A 20,256-nucleotide genomic window follows, 5' to 3' on the forward strand; every position below is an offset into this window, starting at 1 on the left:
GCCCATGCCACACGCACTCATGCAACCCCATACCATCAGAGATGCAGGCTTCTGAACTGAGCGCTGATAACAACTTGGGTTGTCCTTGTCCTCTTTAGTCTGGATGACATGGCGTCCCAGTTTTCCAAAAAGAACTTCAAATTTTGATTCGTCTGACCACAGAACAGTTTTCCACTTTGCCACAGTCCATTTTTAATGAGCCTGCGCTTCTAGATCCTGTTTAGATATGGCTTCTTTTTTGACCTATAGAGTTTTAGCTGGCAACGGCGAATGGCACGGTGGATTGTGTTCACCGACAATGTTTTCTGGAAGTATTCCTGAGCCCACGTTGTGATTTCCATTACAGTAGCATTCCTGTATGTGATGCAGTGCCGTCTAAGGGCCCGAAGATCACGGGCATCCAGTATGGTTTTCCGGCCTTGACCCTTACGCACAGAGATTGTTCCAGATTCTCTGAATCTTTGGATGATATTATGCACTGTAGATGATGATAACTTCAAACTCTTTGCAGTCTTTCTCTGAGAAACTCCTTTCTGATATTGCTCCACTATTTTTCGCCGCAGCATTGGGGGAATTGGTGATCCTCTGCCCATCTTGACTTCTGAGACACACTGCCACTCTGAGAGGCTCTTTTTATACCCAATCATGTTGCCAATTGACCTAATAAGTTGCAAATTGGTCCTCCAGCTGTTCCTTATATGTACATTTAACTTTTCCGGCCTCTTATTGCTACCTGTCCCAACTTTTTTGGAATGTGTAACTCTCATGAAATCCAAAATGTATATTTGGATATTTGGCATGACATTTCAAAATGTCTCACTTTCAACATTTGATATGTTATCTATATTCTATTGTGAATAAAATATAAGTTTATGAGATTTATAAATTATTCCATTCCTTTTTTACTCACAATTTGTACAGTGTCCCAACTTTTTCTGATTTGGGGTTGTATAAACAAGTTTTCGTACAATACAGTTTGCGACCAGATTTTCTCTCTCTTTTTTATTACTGTGTCTGCAAACCTGTTGCACTGCAGTCAAATATTTTTATTTCATTTTAAATTAATGTGGTAAAATGTAATTAAAAGATCAAAGGTGGGTGTAGTTTGTTTCTGTAATGAATGCACTAGTTTTATATGGCATGATGAGAGTGTGTGTGTGTGTGTGTGTGTGTGTGTGTGTTTTCTGTGTATTCCTCATGGAATGTCCCTGTTCGGTGTTTTACTGCCATAATTGAATACACAGATGGAGGACGTTTGATGCAATACTATACAGAGAAGAGCTAACTCGATTATGTCGCATCAAATGTAGCGGGACTCGGGACTGATGTCCCCGAGGGAACCAGATCACTCAAAACGCAAATCCGATTGTCCACTTGTCCTCAGCTGGCACTCCAGGACCAGTATTAAGTTCTCATCTGGTGTCTGAGAGGAGGGTACGGACAGAAATCTGGATAAACTTGGCCCGTCGGTGTCTTACATTGGCGCTTTTGCGTCTCTCCTGAGCTACTCGCAGCAACAAGTGTCAGATTCATGCGAGTTGTTTCTCCCTCTCACAGTCTCAATGGGTCTGAGGTGGGAACATTGGGGTGATGAATAAACCCAGGGGACTTCATCCTCCATTTCGCGAATCAAAAGATGTCTTTCTCTCCCTTCTTCTTTTTAACTTCCATTTTTTTAAGGGGGCAAAAAAAAAAAAAAAATCTGAAGTACTCTAAAAGATTACAATGGCGCCTTGGAGGCCAATTTGAATGTGAATCAGACATGTTGCTATGAGCACCCCAACAACCAGTTAGAGGTACAGAGACACACAGACCTGAGGCTGAATAAAGAGCTCCTTACAGTCCCAGCAAGTCTGGCTCTTTCAGAAGAGGATGGCAGAGTGAATGCAGCTTTACACGGAGGCCACCCTCACTCCCAACTATTCTTCTGTTCCAGTTTCTCTGCTCTCTTGTTCTCTTCTTCCAAGAATTTCCCTCAATCTTATGAGTGTCCTGAGAAGGTCGCCGCTTCTCTCCCCCTCCAGCTCTAGAGAAAAAACACAGCCACATGCGTCAATCATCATCAAGGTACAAGCCGACTGCGGGGGAAAACGTGGGGAATGACCACAACTGTCAAACTTAAGGGAATAATTCCTGTGGATACAGATGGTTTGGTGGCGTGTTTCAACTAATTGGATCATAGTTGCACAATTTTAACAATTTTCTGAAATGACAGAGCCCTCGATGACTGGAAATGTGGCATGTGAACTCAGATTGTCCTAGGCTCTGCGCACAACAGAGTTAGCTGAATGTGACACAGTCCTGGATTGTTCAGTACATTTTTTAACTGTTATTGCAATAATTTGCAACAGGTCTGTAAGCACAAACCTACAAGAAATTAGGATTCTATACCAAGTGCAATAACAATTCCGTCCAACTTTTCACTTATACTATTACTTTATGTATTAAAATCTAACAAGTTGTTGAAGAATAAGTTCTTTGCATCCTTAAACGCACATCTGTACATTATATACACTGAATGGTCAAAAACAAGTCTCTGTTTGGATTTAAATAGGCAAATGCTTAAGAGTCTATGATTGGTTCATTATTGCTGTGATTATTATGTTTCTAGCATGTTATATGTGTGGCATCAGTTCGTGTGTAGATTTCATTACTTAAACAAGCATGTAGGAAGACACATCATGGCCATATTCCAGGATGACAATGTCAGGATTCATCAGGCTCAAACTGTGAAAGAATGGCTGGGAGGGGCATGAAGAATCAGTTTCACACATGAATCATCTCCTCTGAGTCCAGATCTTAAATTCATTGGAAGTCTTTGGGATGTGCTGGAGGAGACTTTACAGAGTGCTGGACTCTTGCATTGTCAATACAAGATCTTGACCAAAAATTGGTACCACACACACACACACACACACACACACACACACACACACACACACACACACACACACACACACACACACACACACACACACACACACACACACTCTGCTGTACTACTAGAAAAGTATACTTGACACTTATTACATTTTTGAGCATAATCTTCTTTCAAAAACAACGGTAGTGTAAATATTATACAGTATATGATGCCAAACTCTCACACTGTAATGCTGATCATGGTTTTGAATATTGATATATGTGCCCTTTCCTTTCCTTGCATTAATGCATATCTATATGACTAGTTAAAGGACGTCAGGAGCATCTCGACGCATCTTGACGCTACATACCAAAGTCTATTTAAATCAAACAAACAGTCTAGAACAAATTCTAGAAAAGAAAAAAAAGGGAAGGTTTTCCTAAAAATTCAAATAGTCAAACATTTTCATGAAAAAATAATTGATTAATAAATAAAATGGCACTGAAGAAAGAAGAACATTCCTGAGATCTAAAAAGTAAATTCATCAACTGTAGCGCCACCTTCAGGTTGATTCTCACAAAATTCGATTGACAGCCTCTTGCTGATATCCTGCAGGCATGTCCTAAATTTCATGATGATTGGCCAATCTATTGGTTATTAAAGTATTTTATGTCTCGAAAATCTGCAACATCGCTGAATATAAAAATACTGAGATGTTTTGTCTGCTTTATTAAACACATTTGAATTAATTTACAACTCTGCAAGTTCATAAAACATAACAAATCGCGATGGTTTTTTTCAGTATATGATTTAGCACATATTACATTCTCTTTTTAAATTACATTTACTCACAGTGTAAGAGATAGTGACAAGTGCTTGTCATCTGTTGAACACACTGTATAAAATAAGAGTGATAATGATAATGTCAGTGAAAGTGTGAGTGTTTAGCTATCAAGGCTCATGAGCAGAGCGGTTCCTCTCTTGATCCAGTGATCATAAGGCACAGCTCCAGACTTCAGATCAATGGCCACCACGAATGACGGGCGATCCGCACCACCAGACCGTACGGGGTAGTAGTAGCAGGGACAGGAGTACATATCTGCACAGACACACACACACACATGGTAAAGATATAGTTAAAAAAATATATATATTAAATTCAGAGGTCACACCACAACTATAACAACAAGGGCACAGAGAAACAAAATCGGTGCAATCACTTTCAGAACGATTGCTTTTCCAGCTGATGGACGATAAGAACATCGACAGCCAATCAGAATCCATCCTGCTTTCAGAGCTCGAGCATTTAAAGTGGCGCAGATTTTAGAGTAAACCGAACGAAATCGTCAGCTGGTGTGGACGCTAATACAGTCATCATTATAGCTATCGTTCTTGCTGTGAATGGGCCAAAGGGTTAGTTCACCGAAAAATTTAAATTCTGCTATTAATTAATTGTCGTTCCAAACCCGTAAGACTTTCGTCATCTTCAGAACACAAATGAAGATCTTTTTTATGAAATCCGAGAGATTTCTGTCCCTCTGGGGCCGTATACAGATCAGATGGAGGACCTGCACCTAGACACGACCACAACGCATCCCTGAAGTGTCAGCAGAGATTGTGTCAACTAGACTCTCCCCTGTGAAGGCCTCATCGACACGACAGCATCGGCACTGATCCTCAACCAACCCGTCTCCACACCGGCGTGACTCCGATCTTCAACTAGATGAAACTGGATAATATTCTGATTGTTCCAAACCAATCTGACTTCTGACCTGTAATGCTGCCTGGATCATAATCATACACTGTTCGTTCATTGGCCAGAGGAGAACTGGTCCCCGACTGAGCCTGGGTTCTCCCAAAGTTTTTCCTCCATTCTGTCACCTGATGGAGATTTGGTTCCTCGCCACTGTCACATTTTCCACCTTTGTTGCCATTGGCTTGGCTTGGTTAGTTGGGGACATTAAATTTAACATTTAATTTAATATTCAACAATAACATTGATCTGCTTGCATTGACACTATTATACAAGAACTGAACTGAGCTGGACGATGACATCACGGTTTACTCCAGAGCGGCTCTATATATATAAATGAACTAAATTAATAACTTTTTTAAAAACAAAAATTAAACATCACTAAACTTACTTAAGCTGGACTGTGACACTATTTTCTTCTGGAAACAAACTTTTTTGCTGTTATCTCTGTAAAGCTGCTTTGAAACAATCTGTATTGTAAAAAGCGCAATATAATTAAATGTAACTTGACTTTATCTTAAAGCTTCAAAAAGTTCATAAAGAGATCGTAAAACTAATCCATATGAATTGAGCTGCTTTGTCCAAATTTTCTGAAGAGACTCGATCACCTTATATGATGAACAGATTTAAAGGGATAGTTCAGGATTTTAGACATGAATCTCTATAGCTTCCCCATAAGCAGTGTGGTGCTTTGACCATGGCTTACCCCCGACAGCGTCCTGTGAGCCGAGCTCCGGTCCAGTTTTGGTCAAGATGAAATTAGTCCGGCAAGTTTGCTGGGGTCACGGCAATAAAGCTTTTTTCTTCTCAAATCAATATGTGTTCAAAAGAGTGATATATTTGCGTCACTAAAACGTTGTCTATGGAGAGGTCAGACCTCGTAATGGCTTGGCACTATTTTCTCCCCTGTCATATCACTGCGCGCTGCCGCTACCTACAGCCAGCTGCGAGCTGCGCAGGCGCACACCACTTTTTCAGTTGTTCGGCAGTGTTTACAGCAGTGTTTACGTGCTCAGAACAGCTACACGAACGAGCTAACATAGCTACTCACCAAGAGCGGTCAGTTTGTACAAGCTCCAGCTTAAACTTGTTCAACTTCTCTGTCCATCCTCTCTCTTTCTGTCCTTTCTAACTCCATCTGGCGTAACTCGTCATCTGTGTATTCAGGTTCGTAAAGATATCCTTTTGGCTGTGTGTCGAAGTCAATGTTGTCATCGTCGCTGCTGTAGTCAGACATGTTATCGTTCTCTTTACGAGCTGTAAACAAAGTGACACGTGCGCGGCTCCCAGCTGGCTGTAGGTAGCGGCAGCGCGCAGTGATATGACGGGGAAGAAAATAGTGCCAAGCCATTACGAGGTCTGACCTCTCCATAGACAGCGGTTTTGTGCTGCAAATATATCACTCTTTTGAACACATATTGATTTGAGAAGAAAAAAGCTTTATTGCCGTGACCCCAGCAAACTTGCCGGACTAATTTCATCTTGACCAAAACTGGACCGGAGCTCGGCTCACAGGACGCTGTCGGGGGTAAGTCATGGTCAAAGCACCACACTGCTTATGGGGAAGCTATAGAGATTCATGTCTAAAATCCTGAACTATCCCTTTAAAGCTACAATATGTACGATTTTTGTAATAACATATACAAAAATCACTTGCAAAGTGTGATATATTACCTGCAGTTATGTACAATATCCCAAAAGATCCCAAAGATTTTTAATTTCAGAGAAATTCCTATTTTAAATAATGGCTTGTCCATGGTCATTGTCGCCTGTCAATGACGTAATATCCGCGTTATCCCTGGTTTCCGCTCGTACTGCCATAGTAACCATGGCAACAGAAGTGGACAACTGCGTTACGTATAGCGGCACGCTCACGCTGTTGTTGTTTCGTTCAAATATATGGACCATGGCCAGCAGACTTTGGGACAAAAGGAGAAATAAAACGAGGATCAATATCAGCGTGGCGTTTTCGAGATGCCGAGAGCTCCACGTCCATGACATGACATGTTCGACTTGACAGAGACGCCACTCTTGCATGTACTTTACTAGACAGGTGAGCAAATGTACATAAAACAAATCAATGTTATATAGCTCAACATGATGAAATGTTAGAATGTGATCAGTATGTTATTCTAATGTTGATCGAGCTTACTGCTAGTCTCATACAGATAGCTAACATAGAATAACATTATAACTTTCAACACACTCAAATGCAGTTTAGTATGATAGTGTAGACCAAGTGAAACAGCGCTGCGTTACCTCACAAGTTTAATTCGTCAAATAAACTGACCTGTGCGAGTAGTAATTCAGCACTTGCTTGTAACGTTAGTCCGGTAGAATTTATTCCTTTATATCCGCGGGACTCGCATGTGGCGCTGATATCTGTCTCTCATTAGCAGTCGCGCCCTGCTTCATTCCACAGTCGTGTTAAAAACATCAATGTATTCACTCATCCATAAACATTATTAGATCCTTCGGCATGACGACAAGTTCTATAATTCCGCTTATGCGCCATCAACCTACGTCTTTGTTATTGTAAGAGTTTAGCGACCCCTAGCGGCAAAAAAATGACATGTTGTAGCTTTAATTTAGGCTTTTATTCACATCTAAACATTGATCAGTGAACATAAACATAAGCTCAACCGAACCAGCTTGATGCACAAGAACAAACCTCACTGGTTCTTGCTGAAGCTCAAACGTGCTGAGTAACACGAGAATGAACGATCTCTTGATAAACTTTTTGAAGTGTCAAAGTGTCAGTTGTGTAGCTGTCAATGGAGGGACAGAAATCTCTCAGATTTCATCAAAAAGATCTTCATTTGTGTTCTAAGGATGAACGAAAGTCTTACGGATTTAGAACGACATGAGGGTGAATAAATAATGACAGAATTTACATTTTTGGGTGAACTATCCCTTTAAGACAGTGTACTCACTCTTGGCGACCCTCTTGCGGCTCTCCACAGGTTTGAAGTGGATGGTGGGCATGGGACAGACCAGCTGCATGGGCTCTGCCTCTACCAGACTGGCAGCTTTCTTATCCCAGCCTGCCCCCTCCAGATACAGCCCCTGGATGAGCACCCCATCCTGGAGGAGAGGGGGACAAGAGGTCGAGAGCAAAACAAAGTCATTGAGAGAGAGAGAGAGAGCATGAGGGAGTCTACAGTGCAAGAATTTAACTTGGAAACGAGACATAAGGGCTTTCACACTGCGCTTAACCCCGGGCTATCGTTGTTCTAAACACCGCTGTGCTTTTACCCCGCGTTATGAAGCCCTGCTCCACATTGCAGCGCCGAACTTGTACAGTGTGAAGGTAGAAAGAAATTCAGCGTTTGAGAGAAAAAACGTCAAATGCTGACAGAAACCGCGACAATTTGAGTGAAGAAGAGACCGTTTCATTTCCTTTATAGTCCGAAATGTCCATTCAGTATAAACTCGATAGTACAGTCGGCAATACAAGGATGAGCAGTGCTAGAGCTTTTATAACAGGTTATATATAACATGTGGAGCTCAACAGTCTTTTGCTGCACATCAGAACTAAATTCTTTGGTTTTACTTGTGATGAATGATTAAGGGAATTTGGCCTTTGTGTTTCCTCATATTTACACTCCTGTGAAACAAGAAGTCATGGCTGGACAATTTCATGTTCTTAGTCACCCTGGTGTGCTAAAAAATATGCATAGATGAATGGGAATATACTTCAGAGATATTTTACTCATAAGAATTTCTAAGGGTGCCAACCAATAATTGTGGACAACATGCATTGAAGAAAAACATTTATTTAATAATGTGATTTTCTCGACACTTTCAATTGTTTTACTTTTAATTAAAGGTTAACATTTTGTGATTTTTTTTGTTTAATGAAAGATCAAAAGGATAAACAATGCAGCTTTATTTTCATAGCGGCCTTTGCTCATATTTACCAAGGGTGGCAATATTAGTGGAGGACACTGTACACTTAATAATAACTTCAACTTATTACATTAAGAATCATTATGTAATGTAAACCTATTAGTTAAATGCATTTAAATAGTTATTAATTTAATTACAGTTTGACATGCACTACCTCTGAAAAGTTTGGGGTCAGTAAGATTTCTTTTAATATAACATTAATACTGTTATTCAGCAAGGATGCATTAAATTGAGTGACTGTAAAGACATTTATAATGTTACAAGATATTTCTATTACAAATAAATACTGTTCTTTTTAACTTCTATCAAAGAATCCTGAAAAAAATGTATCATGGTTTTTACAAAAATATTAATCAGTGCAACCATTTTCAACACCGATAATCAGAAATGTTTCTTGAGCAGCAAATCAGCATATTAGAGTGATTTCTGAAGGATCATGTGACACTGAGGACTGAGAGAGAGAGAGAGAGATGCAAATGTCAGGTGCATCAGCTCCTAATGGACAGAGGATGGCAGCAGTTACTCACCTTGGGAGGGAACAGCAGATTGTTGTCATCCACAGTGGTGACCGTGAACTCCCAGGATAGAGTGTCTACAGACACCTGCATAGAACACACAACACTGCTGTCAGCATCTCCTCTCCACACACACATACAGTTAACACAACTGCCAAGATATGCCCACTCAGAGTGTATCCTCAGTTCTTCCTGGCCACCTGTCGGTGTGTGGGGACATTACACATTAGGACATTTGTTTTTCAGTCCATTTGCTGCAGAATTGGCTGCCCTGAAGCGTCGCAGGTGTCTCTTGATCATCAGATGCAGCTCATTTTGCTGGCGCGCTCCTTAAGGAACTGAGCGGCTGAGCGGAGTGTGTGAAACTCCTGTCTGCAGATCCCAAAAGGAATCGAGAATAAACATCATCACTGGGGCATTAGAGAGGTAATGGAGCAGGATTGCGCTGCGGCCCATGCAGCATGTCAGTGAATGTAATGCGGTAAAGATGTGTTACTGTGCATGATTCTCAAATTAATTATAGACCGTTGATTTGGTGTGATTAAAAACCGTATGTTTAAAAAATATATATTTTTGTGATTTTTGTGACCACTTTCGAGGTTTGAAATCGTAATTAGGAAGTGACATTGATTTTGTTCAGAATAAAATGAGCACGTGGGGCAATTCTCTTTCACTCCTTTTGAATTCCCAAGAAGCTAGTGCACGAAAATGAAGTGCAAAGGACAGACATCATGTGTGTAATTGTTGCTTTATCTGTGTATTTTATCATTCTTGTGTTTCCACGGAGAATGATGGGAACTGGAGCTTAGTCACACACTAAGTTGCTTTTCCACTGTCAGGCCAAACCTGTCGCATTGCTTAACCACTCCATTCCGTGCCGATCCGGCCCAGCCGCTATGGATAAGGTTTCATTTTCCACTGTGGAGTTGATAACGGAGCTCTTTGAAATCTAATACAAATGCGTCAGTCGTTGCCTTGATAACACAAGAGTTTACAGACGGCATGAGATGTAAATAGCGACCACGTTACGGAACATGATTGATATTTCTTTTAATTTTATTATTAACTTGTGTTTAGGTTGCTGAAATTGCACGCTTGGCCAGCTACAGAGAAACTGGTATCAGGAAACAGACAAGTGACCAATCCTGAGATTTCTGGGCCGTCTACAGTAGATTTAGTCGACTAGAATCTAATGGGTTTAGATAAATTGTAATGCATCAATTAAGAATTTCTCTAAAATGTCCAAACTTTTTATACTCCTGGAGAAAACATCTATTAACCTGTAAATATGAATGAGATTAAGGTTTGAACATGCAATACAGACACAGATTTAACTGCTGGAACATATAGTATGTCTGTATTTATCTTAAAATTAAATAAAACCTCTTCATTCTTTCAAGCAGACATATTTATTTGTATAAATTAAATATAGATTAATCCTTATTAAAACCATTAATGTTATTCAGTAAAGAACATTGAGTGTTTTTCTCTTTTTCTTGTGTTATTTGATTAACATTAATGATGGACAGCAGCAGGTTTATTAGGCTACTGTCACTTTAAAGGGATAGTTCACTTTGAAATTAAATGTTGGTATGTTTTAGCTTACCTCAAGGGCATCCAAGATGTAGGTGTCTTTTTTTCCGCAGTAGTTTCAATTTTGATATTTTTAGGTCAAACCGTTCTTGTCTGACAGTCATATCATGCAGGTCTATGGTCACTGTCTCAAAGAGCATGCACAGAGTCCAAATTAAAACAATTCCCCATCGTCCAAATTAAACAACTCCCCATCGTAAGTACACATTGATGGCCTAAGACACGAAACGAGCGGTTTGTGTGAGAAAACGAACAGTATTTATATCGTTTTTACCTCATAAAACACCACCACGTCCAAGTGATCTGAGGGCGCGGGCGCTTCCTGCTGTGTGACGTGTGCGCAGACTGGTGCATAGATATATATATACACTAGATTTCGCATTAAAGACATTCGTTCCAATGAACTGCCGTAGCCAAGGCGACATCTAGTGTATATATCTATGCACCAGTCTGCGCACACGTCACACAGCAGGATGCGCGCACGCCCTCAGATCACTCGGACGTGGCTGTGTTATAAGAGGTAAAAACGATATAAATACTGTTCGTTTTCTCACACAAACCCGCTCGTTTCGTGTCTTAGGCCATCAATGTGTACTTACGATGGGGAATTGTTTAATTTGGACGATGGGGAATTGTTTTAATTTGGACTCTGTGCATGCTCTTTGAGACAGTGACCGTAGACCTGCATGATATGACTGTCAGACAAGAACGGTTTGACCTAAAAATATCAAAATTGAAACTACTGCGGAAAAAAAGACACCTACATCTTGGATGCCCTTCAGGTAAGCTAAAACATACCAAAATTTAATTTCAAAGTGAACTATCCCTTTAAGGCCGAATGCACGAATCCAATACACTGATCCGATAATCTCTCATATCCATATCTGATATTCTCCCAACTGTTTACGTTCACATAAGACATAACCGATATTTTGACATCATTTTATGTATTTGTCCAAGTGCGAAAGAGGGCTTAATTCAGTACTCGTGCACTAAGAGGCGGAATTGAGCTGAATTGAATTGAGCTCTTTCGCGTCGTCACGCTTTCTCACATTTATCCAGTTCTGATTGGATCTCAAATCGTTCCTCCCTAACATTTTCGTCTCGTTTTTATTCATTGACAAAAAAAGTCAATAGATTTTCGTCATAGTTTTTGTCATTCAAAACTGTTTTTTTATTTTTTATATTTAGTTATCTCATTTGTCAGTGAAAAAATGTCGTTGACCAAAATTATGATTAAACACAAATATGTTAAACCCCACTGAATTTCATTACATGGACAAAAACAGTTGAAATATTCTTCAAAAAATATTGTCTTCGGTGTTCTGCAAAAGAAAGTCAGTCGTACAGGTTTGGAACAACATGAGGGAAAGTAGATGACAGCATTTTCATTTTTGGGTGAATTATTCCATTAACTTGGAATGATTGGAAAGACAGGGCTTGAAGAAAACCCAGAGTTTCTTACTGATGAATATATATTTTAGTCAACTGATGGTTACACTGCCATTCAAAGATTTGGGATTCTTTTAAATGTTTTTGAAAGAAGTCTCTTCTCTTATTCAGGATTCTCTGATTAAAAGAAAGTTTAATAGAACAGCAAATTGTACCAACGTTTGATCAATTGAATGTGTCCTTGCTGAATAAAAGTATTCATTTCTTTAACAACAACATCAAACGTTTGAACGGTAGTGTATCTTTGATTGAACTAGTGTATCTAGTGTGTGTGACTGTTTAAAAGGACACTAAAGAGTCTTCACCACATGTGAATATGTATGAGCCTCATGATGTGTTGTCGAGCTTGTGTGTGTGCGCGTCTCACGTTGTTCTGTCGTGCAGAGCTCTGTAGTACGGCGGTGAGGAAGCCCGTTGGGAAGGTAAACCCAGACAGCCAGAAGCGGACAGGAGGGTGAGCGGTTTCTGCCCAGCGAGCGAACTGCTCCACGCGCTGGCACAGGTCCCGTGTCCACGACGCCAAGGGCTTCAGAGACGGGTACGCCTGAGGAGAGAGAGCGTTCCTGAAGCCAGTCTTGTTGAGTGGTGTAATTAATGATCGTCCTGTTCTGTAACAGTATTTGCTCAGAGCAGGAATTTGACATCAGATGAATGAAATCTAGTAAAGGGCAAAACATCAACTTCAAACGGCACAAAATAGCTCAGTGACATCTATCTCCGCTTACACTACGGCCTTTCATTGCGCATTGTGTAATTCAGAGTTCAGTTTATGAGAACTGCCACTCAAGGCCATTGAGGAGGACACAAAGGAAGAGTTTCTGTTGGTTTGGATGAGATGCATTACTGTCTGCCATGAAAGCCTTGAGTGACTGAACCACAGAATACTTAAAAGACATTTAAACAAATCTTACAAATCGAGCAATTAAACTAACATAAATCTGACGGTGCAGAACAGTATGCTCCAATGTTTTCTGGAATTCTAGGGACACAGGAAATTGCTTAGCCTTCAGTGTTATTTTTGGTGTTCAAAGAACAAAGATATTTGGATTTGATAGGAAAAGAAAAATCAAACGTGAGCATGGCTTGTGCCAAAGGAATTTGCATTTCAAACGCAATGGCTGCCACACAGCACTAGGAAAATACTCACGATTAGTTTCATTTCACACTGTGCCGTAAAAAAAACCTTCATGCATTTAGGTTCTCGCTGGCATGAAAATGAGAGCGTTTTGAGATATTTCTAGGCGGAATAAATGCTGTGGCTTTTACCCTTTGAAACGGAGACAAAAAGTGATATAAGCGAGGATAAAAGGTTGCGAGTATCCGCTGATGTTTGAATCTGATCTAGCACTCAAGAGCAGACTCAGACCCAAACTTTCCTGCCACCCACACACCAAATGGAAGATGTGCATGAAAATTAGGTGCCCTAAATAATCAACCAAACCGTTGGTGCCACAGAGGCGGTATAAATGTGTTTAAAAATGAATCACAATCGTGGGAACAAGTGTATGATGCCCATTGTTGATCTTCATAACTAGGCGTTTAAAGACAAATCTGCTGAAGTGCCCACATTTCAGCACCGCTGAACGACGACTGGGAGGGAAAAAAAGAATATAGACTCTTATTGACATTGTGTTAACATTACGGGCACAGAAATTGATGAATGGCGCATAAATTAATTTGCTTTTATTAACATAATGCTGTGCTTTCCACATGATTACTTGAACTCCTGAGCTTGAAATACGACTGAAATAAAGCTCGCCAACTAAGTCTATCTATCTATCTATCTATCTATCTATCTATCTATCTATCTATCTATCGTTCTATCGTTCTATCTATCAGAAATGGGCTTTCACAGTTTGGGAACCACTGATCCCAGGTCAGTAAAAAGGGACACCAGATCCAATAAACGATGTGAGTGTTATCTTTCAATAGCCTTTAGGTCACAACAGGTTATGTCAACAGTGTCAAAGTGACACATGAGGCCCGACACCTCCACCACTCACATGACAGCAGTTATAAAGAGCACGAAAAGAGGGGAAGATGAGAGGAAGAGCAGAGAGTCAGCAGCAAATGAAAGTCATATCTCAGCAGAGATAAAACGAGTCACTGCCAAAATATAACAGTGGACAGAGACAGAGGAACTGTGCGTTCAGTGATAAAGATAGGCTGATGGATGGAGAGGGAAAAAAAGAGAGAAAGAGAAAGACAGTAATGAGGCACCGCAGATGGCAGAAGGATAGTCCCAGCTGGAGAGGAAGTCTTAATGGATGCTCTCCACTTATTTTGTAAAAGAGGGGCAGAAAGACGGAGGAAGAGACAGAATAGAGGGATGGCTAGATTGGCGTTTGGATCAGTATATAGGCCATACGCTTATTGAGGATCTTCAAGTAAACATGGTTTTGTTTATTTAGCTTATTTGAGTGCAATTACCCTTAGCAATGAACCAAGAAGCTTGCGCGCACGCACACACACACACACACACACACACACACACACACACACACACACACACACACACACACACACACACACACACACACACACACACACACACACACAACACACACACACATTATCAGGACATTCCAGAGACGTATTGTTTTTTATATGGTATAAATTGAATTTTCTATCCCCCTACACTAACCTTACCACTAAACCTACCTATCACAGAAATTTTCTGCTATTTTAGACACACACACACACACACACACACACAAATAGTATAATAAGGCTGTACTGCATCACACAAGGTCTAACGCACACAGACTGCCCTTGTTGACCTTAACACACACACACACAAAAGCATTAGTACCACGTTATGCGGACCGAGGCCTGTATAGTCTTGACATGATAAGCAGCTCTCATTCAATAACAAACGAGCAGAGTGTTTAAACTCAAGGTGAGTGTGTGTGTGTGTGTGTTTAATCCTCTAAATGTTGCTCTGTTCACCTCATCCTTCACAGAGCATTCCTCTCAACCATTCATTCACACACTCCTGACGCTCTCTGCTAAACTCACACCTCTGACCTTACAGCCCACTTTCACACACTCATGCAGGGCTGTATTACAACTACAACATGACCCGGTGTGTGTGATTCATAGTTATAAGCACTGTTCCAAAACCCAGTGAGATGCTTACATAGATAGGATTTCAAAGGGAGCGGTGGGAGCATATGTTACTCTCTAAGATAACTTGTTTTGGTCAAATTGTAGGCAGAGCATGTATTCTGTGCAGAGAAGGCAAGCCCAGATAGACAGTATATACACTTCCATTCAAAAGTTTAGGGTAAGATTTTTGTGTGTGAAAACAAACAAACTTTTATTCATCATGGATGCATGCACGAGAAGATGATGAGATGACACCAATGTGATCAAACGATAACTGTGACTACATCAACAAGCAATATCGCTGACGAAAATAGACAAGACTAAACTGTAGCTAAAAATAAAGACATTACCAAAATCTCTCTTTGTTTTTGTCGAATAAAAAAAGGGCACAAAATATCACAGATTTACTTCTTTTTTTTTAACTTTAACTTTTTAACATTCTTCCACGAGCGTTCATGTTTGCGGTTGCCAGATTGTCACGAGTTTAAATCCCCTAATCAGATCTTTTCTGTTAAAAGGATAAATTTCCTCCCAGTGTTTTACTTAACCTTTGCAATATGGCAACCATCTGCACGCCACCGATGATCTGAAAACACCGACAAACAACAAGAGCCAAACAACAAGTAAATCTGCCATCAAACCTTCTCAGTGATGAACTGTAATAAATCCAAACATGAATGTAATTCGGAATTACTAGAATTACTAATATGAATTTCACCATTTTCATTTTTGAGAGAAGTTTCTTGTCTTGTCGAGTTTCTTGTCCAGTTTTCATAATGTAGAGAATGTGTTCATTTATATCAGTACACAAGATAAGGTAAAATAAACCATGCATATGAGTTGACATTCTCTTGATTTGTGCTCATAGGTGAAAGTGCAATAAACAAAATCAGGACAAGGGAGGAAGGCAGTCAGACAGACAGACTGATATAGATTGACAGACAGCAAATTAATTTCTGTTACGATGCTGTCTATAGTGTCGTCCTTTACCTTTCCCCAGAGAGAAGGCACACGGGCATCGTGGATACAGTGAAATATCTCCTCTAGACTGCTGGACATCACAACCAGACCTTTAATGCCTTTCTCCAGCTCTAACAGAGACAATCTACACACATCAACACTCCAGGGTTAGCATTTCAATATTGATATATGACTTTTTCACACACTCACGCACACAAACACAGACCTGATGGTGTGCAGCAGTGTGTTGTATCTCTGAATCTCCTGCAACAGTACTACATTCAGAGGTGAAAGGTCATCCTTCAGCAACTTCCTAGTCCCCTCATAGTCTATCTCAGCGGGAATCCTTTGCAGAACATCAGCAGAAAGTTCCAACACCTAAAAACACAGTTACACATTCAATTCTAAGTGTCACATACGTCGAAAGTCCTTTCAAAAATGCAGCAATAAGCGTATGCACAGGTTATACACACCTTGTCTTCCCTGCTGGCTCCACTGGTGTTGGCGTCAGTGCTGGTGACCTGTGGCTGCAGAGACAGCAGTGTGTGGAAGAGGGTTCGAGCCTCAGTGATCTGGCTGGCGATGTCAGCATTCGGGTGTTGCCCGAATAGTTCTGGATGCTCCAGTGCTGGCAAATGACCAATGAAGTCCAGATATGAGGCCTGAGCTCCATCACGAGGAACATAGTAATGGACCAAGGAGGAGACCCTACACACACAACAAACAAACAGCTTTTAAAGACTATGGGCCAGATTTACTAAACAGGGCAAATTAGCGTGAGAGCGCAATTACATAGAAGCGCCGATGGGAGTGGAAAGTTCTGCAGATGATCTACTGACGACGCACATATTATAAAACACAGACGCAGCAAATCATTTCAATAATGACCAACGCAATCTACCAAGAACAGCACAGATTAGCGTAGGGTCGCAAACAAGCAGATAATCAGGTGCGGGTGATCTACTAACAACACAGCCGCAAAATGGGTTAAACATGGGTGGTAAATAATGCTGCAAATACTTTCATCCCTTAATTTTTGTGTCTGAAATGGAAACTCCTACAGATGCATATGCAATAAGGTCAGGAGCAAAAATAACCCTGTTCACGCCTTTCCAGCGCTCATCACCGTGTGTCTTTAGTAAATCCTGACTGTAGTTTTTTAACGCCAAAAGAGTGTTTGCGCTGGAGCAAGCTGTTAGTAAATCTGGCCCTAAAACACATCTACAGGCCTATAGGCACAAAGCTTGTATATTTGGCACAGAAAATGTGCACAACAATATTTTAATGCAAAACAAAGCATATATATGTGTGTGTGTGTGTGTGTTTGTTAATTTATATGTATACACAGTGCTGAGTAGTACATGTCATCTGGATTACATAATCAGAATCCATAAATTAAGTACTTTTAATCAGACTAAAAATGTGTAATGTAATGTATTATGTTACTAACTACAATTTTTGTCTTGAAATTTGGAATTAATAACTTCCTACAATTTATAAGGAGTCTACCCAGCACTGTGTATATATATATATATATATATATATCATTTTTATTATTATTATTAATATTTACACACAGTGCTGTAATATATAAATGACTAAAACGTAAAGTACAATTAAAATAAACACTGAAAATATGTAAATATAACTAAGCCAATTCAAAATATTAGTAACTATTATAATTGTAATGTAATAAACATATAATGTTCTGCTTGTCTGAATAATTGTTGAATATGTTTCAACTTTGTGTCATTTAGCAAAGGATTTGTGTGAAAGGTTTAATACGCTAATGGTTTAAATGGCTCATAAAAATGATGTACGGTCATTTCATCACATTCCCAAAATAACACATTCTTCAGTTTTCATCTAGAGTTCATATGAAATAACAGAGTAGCAACATGTTTCGTCACTAAAACTTCCCAGATACTGTAATTACTGGCAATTTCTATTTCGCCCACCAAGTCCATGCTATTTCTTTTCTACTACTGCCTGAAACTTTAGAGCTGCCTCTGCTGTGCACTCAAGTCACCATGGAGGTACTGATTGAAGGTAATTATAGGATGTGGTTGCTATAGTAACAGATGTTCCATGCGGTGTTGCTGGGTCCTGGTTCCTGAAAGACCAGTCGACTGAGTCAGAGGAAGTGGAACACATTTAACACCCGACGCTACGAGATTCACGTTTCGGCCCCATGGGGGAGCTGTTGGTCTTTATTAGATCAGAAGTGTGGCGGCTGAAGAGGACACATGGGAATCCTCACAGCAGGGCAGAGAGGGGTGTCAGGGATCAAAGGGTGCGTGTGTGTGATAGCTTGACATATATTCAATGCACAGTTTGTATGTGATCGAGTAATGAGACGATCTGTCCGTGAGAGTGTGTGTGATTTTCTTGTGCTTTTGGAACCAGGCAAACAGTCCGGCCATATGGGGACGCTATATCTCTTCATTATATTCAAAACCTGTGACTAAGAGTGATGATCATACAAACACTAAAGTTATTGTACAGTGGACCGAATTGAGAGTACATCTGAAACTCTGTGTGTGTGGTTTACTACTGTAGTTTGGGGACAAATCTGTCTCCAAAAATGAGTTCAATCTGGCAAAACTTTTGGGATATTCATAAATAAATTAGATTTAGATAATATAATTTATAAAACAACAGATGTCCTCATTTAGCTTGATAAACGCATGTGTGTGTGAACTCACTTAAAGAAGGGTGTATCAATAACAGCAGGACAGAAATATTGGTTGATGTAAGTGGTGAGCAGACGCCGGTCCCAGTCGTCGGTCACATGTCCTCCATAGTTGATCCCAGCGATGAGGAACTTAAGAGCGTCCCAGGGGATTTCCTCATACTCATCCAGATAAAGACTCAGAAGATTCTCACTCACCTGAAAGACAGAGAGAGAGAGAGAGAGAGAGAGTACACAACCGTACAGTTGTCAAGACATGCATATGAGGTCAGTGAAGATTTCAATGAATGAATCATATCCATGGTATTTAAAAAAAATATTAAAAAAATTCAATACGAATTTTATAGCCACAGACAATACATATTAAATATGCATCTTATCTTGAGCTTAAAATATTATGTGAAATTTAAGCTAAAATGTGACCAGGATGCAAAGGAAGCACAGTGTCATTGAGGATATGAGCGAGGGTGAGAAGCATGCTTTCAACTATAATAACTTTGACAAGCTGCCAAAGTTCTAATCATTTTGCAGCCTTATATATATATTTATATTACATGGGTCATACTTCTCAGGTAGGAAAATACAGAAATCCTTGTCCTTGAATCTCTCTCTACCTCAAAGTCAGAGTCGTTGAAGCTGTAGATGATGTTCCAGCCGAGCTGCAGGAACTTCCTCCTCTCCAGAATGATGCTGTGGAAGAAGCAGAGAGTGAAGAGCAGCTTGCGGTACAGCAGTGGCCGTGAGCAGCGTGAGAACTGAGACTCAGACACCCGCTGATAGAGACGCTTCATATTCCACTTCACCCCCTGCAGAGAAACACCATCACACACACACACACAAACCACTTTAATTGCAGCTCACATCGTTTCAAACATCTGCCTACAGTGGATGAAGTGCACGTATATATGTGTGTACCCTGGGAGGCTCAGTAGTGATTTTGATGCCCGTCTGCAGGATGGCGATGGGGAACTCTGGGTGAGGGGAGGAGCTCAGCCACAGTCGGAAATCTGGATGACATTCTTGGACTTGAAACTCGTCTACTAACTTATCCAGCTCACACATCCAAGAGAGAGACAGGTGACAATTAGCCAGGAACACCCAGTGACCTACCAGAGAGAAAGAGAGTTTGATTATTAGAATCAGTATTCATTTTCTGAATAAAATGCGAGTGCTAAGTGCTAAGGTGTGTGTGTGTGATTACCCAGGTGTTCTTATGTGATTGCTAAGTTCATTTTTAGCATTGCTAGGTTGTTGTTTATTGGCTAAAGTCAAAATAGCCCTTTCTAAGTCTCTATTATTCACTCTATGACGGTCCCTAAATGCAGATCACCCCTAGGATTTTGTGACATCACAACCATGAGCACATTAACATATGACGCCAGACACATCAGTATTGATTCAGGGGGAGTAATCG

General features: G+C 40.3%; 1 protein-coding gene across 1 annotated transcript in view; it reads right to left on the minus strand.

The window, feature by feature from the left end:
* Positions 1–3,773: 3,773 nt before the first annotated feature.
* Positions 3,774–20,256, minus strand: part of dnah2 (dynein, axonemal, heavy chain 2) — a 154,784-nt gene continuing 138,301 nt past the window's right edge. The window contains exons 79-88 of the mRNA XM_079867707.1: positions 19,758–19,948; positions 19,457–19,648; positions 18,856–19,040; positions 16,624–16,858; positions 16,377–16,528; positions 16,181–16,295; positions 12,450–12,626; positions 9,050–9,124; positions 7,547–7,697; positions 3,774–3,959 (exon numbers count right to left, since the gene is read on the minus strand). Coding sequence (XP_079723833.1) covers positions 3,805–3,959; positions 7,547–7,697; positions 9,050–9,124; positions 12,450–12,626; positions 16,181–16,295; positions 16,377–16,528; positions 16,624–16,858; positions 18,856–19,040; positions 19,457–19,648; positions 19,758–19,948 — 1,628 coding nt within the window. The 3' untranslated portion in view covers positions 3,774–3,804. The remainder of the gene's footprint in view (positions 3,960–7,546; positions 7,698–9,049; positions 9,125–12,449; positions 12,627–16,180; positions 16,296–16,376; positions 16,529–16,623; positions 16,859–18,855; positions 19,041–19,456; positions 19,649–19,757; positions 19,949–20,256) is intronic.

The sequence above is a fragment of the Squalius cephalus genome, assembly GCF_949319135.1.
Source record: "Squalius cephalus genome assembly, chromosome: 3".
In the NCBI taxonomy this organism is placed as follows: domain Eukaryota; kingdom Metazoa; phylum Chordata; class Actinopteri; order Cypriniformes; family Leuciscidae; genus Squalius; species Squalius cephalus.